This window comes from Ananas comosus, unplaced genomic scaffold, assembly GCF_001540865.1.
Source record: "Ananas comosus cultivar F153 unplaced genomic scaffold, ASM154086v1, whole genome shotgun sequence".
Classification (NCBI taxonomy): domain Eukaryota; kingdom Viridiplantae; phylum Streptophyta; class Magnoliopsida; order Poales; family Bromeliaceae; genus Ananas; species Ananas comosus.
The window spans coordinates 8,468-12,884 of record NW_017890916.1 but is presented as its reverse complement, the minus strand read 5'-3'; the positions used below and the strand labels follow the sequence as shown (position 1 = coordinate 12,884).

The 4,417-nt window shown below is 49.6% G+C and overlaps 1 protein-coding gene across 1 annotated transcript; it reads left to right on the top strand.

The window, feature by feature from the left end:
- The first annotated feature begins 973 nt into the window (after positions 1 to 973).
- Positions 974 to 3,332, top strand: LOC109704417 (9-cis-epoxycarotenoid dioxygenase 1, chloroplastic-like). The gene has a single exon (XM_020225153.1). The coding sequence runs from the start codon at positions 1,186 to 1,188 to the stop codon at positions 3,034 to 3,036; it is 1,851 nt and encodes a 616-aa protein (XP_020080742.1). The 5' UTR covers positions 974 to 1,185; the 3' UTR covers positions 3,037 to 3,332.
- The last annotated feature ends 1,085 nt before the right edge of the window (positions 3,333 to 4,417 follow it).

The window sequence follows — 4,417 nt, the reverse complement described above, 5'->3', positions numbered from 1 at the left end:
ACATACTCCGTATAATTTTCAGATTGAAAAGTTTTGATTTTTCGATGAAAAATATTTTCAACTATGTCCTTGAACTCTAAAAATTTTTCAAAATCCTCATATTTAAATTTTAAAAGATAAAGCCAAGAAAATCGAAAATAATTATCCACAAAGATTACATAGTATTTAGAGCTAGAGACTGAAGGAACACTAGACTGTCATACATCAGAATGAACAAGGTGAAAAGGAAAAGCAAATTTTGATTCAAAATCGGTAAAAGATAGTTTGATATGTTTTTCCATATGATAGGCATTGCAAATAGATTAATTTATTTCAGAACTACTATCAGAAATAACATTATTTTCTTTAATAAACTTTGAAAGAACAGGTAAACTAGGGTGACCTAAACGTCTATACAGAATATCTCCACTAAATATGGATCCAATTATGAGTGGTCCTGATGCACAACCATACATTTAAAACACTAATTGATTGTCGTTGTTGTTTGTTGCATGCTCCTCGGTAGTTTGTAGTGCCACCATTACACCATTATTGGCAAGTCAGGGAGTTCTCAATTGCTCGAATCTTTTCCTAGACAGGGCACCACGTATGAATTGCCCGAGACTCTTCCTACTCTAGGTAGGTGGTTGGGTTAGTCATTGACTCATCGATACACTCGATGCATAAGTAGAATCTCGCATATTGTACATCGACTCTAGTTGTAAACACAATCTCACAGATATATCACATTGTTGTTGCTTCCCAATTATTTACCTTATTAAATCATTACTATTCTCTTACCGACCGGTTGAGGAAAACTTGCCTTCATCAGCTTACTGTACCCACTGGAAAACTTCATAGTTTCTTATTCCTGTTTATNACTACCCCATTCAAACCGCCCCACTCTCTCTCTCTCTCTCTCTCTCCCCACTTCCGCACCCTATAAATTCCCGCTCCTCCCCCACACCATTCCCCTTCAAGGCTTCAACTCAGAAGCGCTTCTCCCAACAGCAGCTGCTCCTTCCACTACCCGACAAAACCAAATTCAACACAAGGAGGAGTAAATTTGCTCCCACCAACCCCCTACCCCTCTCACTCTCTCTCTCTCTCTCTCTCTAGCGCCCTTTTCCACTTCGACTCCTTTTCAAATAAATCAATCATACATAGTCACTGCAAGTAACTATAGGGAAAAGAATAAAGATATCTATGGCTACTGCTGTTTCCAACAGCGCCATTTCACCACCAACTACCAAAACTCGCAAATCGAATATTCTCCTCCTCCTCGGCCCCAGCCAGCCCAAATCCGTCCAATTTCCAAAGAATTCGCTCAGTCGTGCGGCTGCGGCCGTCCGCTGCTCTGCCTCCTCTCGCTCCCTCGTTTCCGCCGCCAACACCGATACCGATACCGATACCGATACGGCGAGTGGCGCTTACTATCCCCCTTCTTCTTCTTCTTCTTACGTCGACGCCGATGAAGAGTCGTCAGCGCCAATCTTGACGAACAGAAGCAATGACAATCTCGACGAGTGCAGAGGTCGCAGGTTCCATCCCCCAAAATGGAACGCGCTGCAGCGGGCTGCGGCCGCCGCATTGGACGCGGCGGAGGGGGCGCTGATCTCCGGGCTGCTGGAGCGGCCGCGCCCGCTGCCGAAGACGGCCGACCCGGCGGTGCAGATTTGCGGGAACTTCGCGCCGGTGGGGGAGCAGCCGCCGCGCCGCGACCTGCCGGTGGCGGGGCGCATCCCGCCCTTCCTGAACGGCGTCTACGCGCGCAACGGCGCGAACCCGCTGCTCCCGCCGGCGGCGGGGCACCACCTCTTCGACGGCGACGGCATGGTCCACGCCGTGCGCCTCCGCCACGGCGCCGCCGCGTCCTACGCGTGCCGCCACACCGAGACCGCGCGGCTCGCGCAGGAGCAGGCGGCCGGGCGCCCGCTGTTCCCGAAAGCCATCGGCGAGCTGCACGGCCACTCCGGCCTCGCCCGCCTCCTCCTCTTCCGCGCGCGCGCCCTGCTCGGCCTCGTCGACCCCTCCCGCGGCTGCGGCGTCGCCAACGCCGGGCTCGCCTTCTTCGACTCCCGCCTCCTCGCCATGTCCGAGGACGACCTCCCCTACCACGTCCGAATCACCGCCGCCGGCGATCTCGAGACCGTCGGGAGGTACGACTTCTCCGGGCAGCTCAGCTCCCCCATGATCGCCCACCCCAAGCTCGACCCCGTCTCCGGCGAGCTCTTCGCCCTCAGCTACAGCATCCTCGCCGAGCCCTACCTCAAGTACTTCCGCTTCTCCCCCGACGGGGTCAAGTCCCCCGACGTCGACATCCCCCTCGACCAGCCCACCATGATGCACGACTTCGCCATCACGCACAACTTCATCGTCGTGCCCGACCAGCAGGTCGTGTTCCGCCTCCCGGAGATGATCCGCGGGGGATCGCCGGTCGTCTACGACCGCTCCAAAACCCCGCGGTTCGGCGTCCTGCCCAAGCACGCCGCCGACGCCTCGCAGATGCGGTGGGTCGACGTGCCGGACTGCTTCTGCTTCCATCTGTGGAACGCGTGGGAGGAGCCGGCGGCCGGCGAGGTGGTGGTGATCGGCTCCTGCATGACGCCGCCCGACGCCGTGTTCAACGACTCCGGGGAGAGCCTGAAAAGCGCGCTGACGGAAATTCGGCTGAATCTACTCACGGGAAAGTCCAGCCGCCGGCACATCCAGAGCCCCCAGGACCAGATGAACCTGGAGGCCGGGATGGTCAACAAGCACCGCCTCGGCAGAAAGACCCGGTTCGCCTACCTGGCAATCGCCGAGCCCTGGCCCAAGGTGTCCGGCTTCGCCAAGGTCGACCTGCTCACCGGAATGACCGTCAATTATCTCTACGGAGAGGGGCGCTACGGCGGGGAGCCCTGCTTCGTGCCCAGGGAGCGCGCCGGCGTGTCCGAGCTCGTCATCATCAATGCCGCCGACATGCGGCTCGAGGCCACCGTGAAGCTCCCGTCGCGCGTCCCCTACGGGTTCCACGGCACATTCATCGACGCCAAGGACTTGGCGTCGCAGGCCTAATAAGCCGGCCTCGCCATAGACAGAGCTAATTTTATTATTGGCAGTCAGACAGATAGACAGATTTACTAAATCTAGTCTCTATCCACTCGGCTGGTTTTATAAGATTTAGTATATCTGATTTGTCTATGGCTCAGTCAATACTGCTGTTTATTCCGACCTACGACCTTTTTGCAGGGCAGGGTACACCAATAGGGGGCCTCCCCTGTTTCTTGGTTTCAGTTGGATTTTTCCGTTTCTTTTTTTGCATTTTACCCCTTGCTATCTGGGGTTTTTACAATTATAGCAGTCATATGGTTTTGTCTTTTGCTTTTCTTTTTTTTTTTTTATTTTAGGAGACGAGTTTGATACGGACCATGATAGATGGTTTTTGTATTTACATTTATTTTTCCATCTATCATTGGCTTTCTTCTTCTTCTTTTATTTTCCTTTTTCTTTTTTTGTTTTCTGTGTCGTGTGTAATGAAGTGTAGGGGCCCCATCTCCGAAGCTTCTCTTTTTTCTCCTGATAACAAGTTACTATTATTATTTTACACTACATAATTCTTATGTATGATGGTGCCCATTTTTTCCTCTTCTTTTCTAAGTTCGTGTGAAGTGCTTCCTCTCCAACACCTAAACAGAGTGAATAGAGTTTGGGCTTCTGTGAAGGACTTAAAACATTTTATTGTTTTTCCTAATAATCAAATATCCTAGTTGATTCACATTTCTAGCTAAGTTTATTTCTAAATGAAATAAATGAAGCGGGTAGCGTACTACCTATCTCTCTCAAAAAAAAAAAAATCAAATATCCCAAGAATCCATGGTAAATTGTTCAAAAGGGAATATATTTGATCACTGAACTCAAATAAGTAAGCACTTGAAGAGGCAACTAATAAACAGGGCAAAGTGATAATATCAAATTACTATACAAACTAATTAAGTGCACCAATAAAGATTGGGATGTAGGCACCAGCATGTTCTTCTTTGGGAGTTCTAGACCCATGTGGGTAAGATGATTATATCATATCCTTTTACCCTCTTATAATTATTTGAAGTGAGACAATTCATGTATTATGGAATTATTCATATATGAACTCTTATCCTTTTTCTCTTTTTCTATGTGAATCATTCAACTCTTCTCTCTTTTCTCGTACCAATGCAATGAATCACTTTTCGGCTCAGCTTCTTCATAATTTACTACGAACTCTCTCTTCTGAGACTTCGCACTTTAACCCACACCACTAGAAGATTTTATGAGTCCATGCATCTAATCTTGTGCCTCTCGGGCCCGACTATGGGCTTTATCATAGCCTGTGCGCCAAACCGTCGTAACTCAATCATGTTCATACGAGCTACTAACTTGATTGCACTACACGATTTAGACAAATAGCCTAGAATTATCA

Excerpts from the sequence above, each read along its gene's own strand:
- LOC109704417 (XM_020225153.1), top strand. The coding sequence starts at position 1,186 with ATGGCTACTGCTGTTTCCAACAGCGCCATTTCACCACCAACTACCAAA.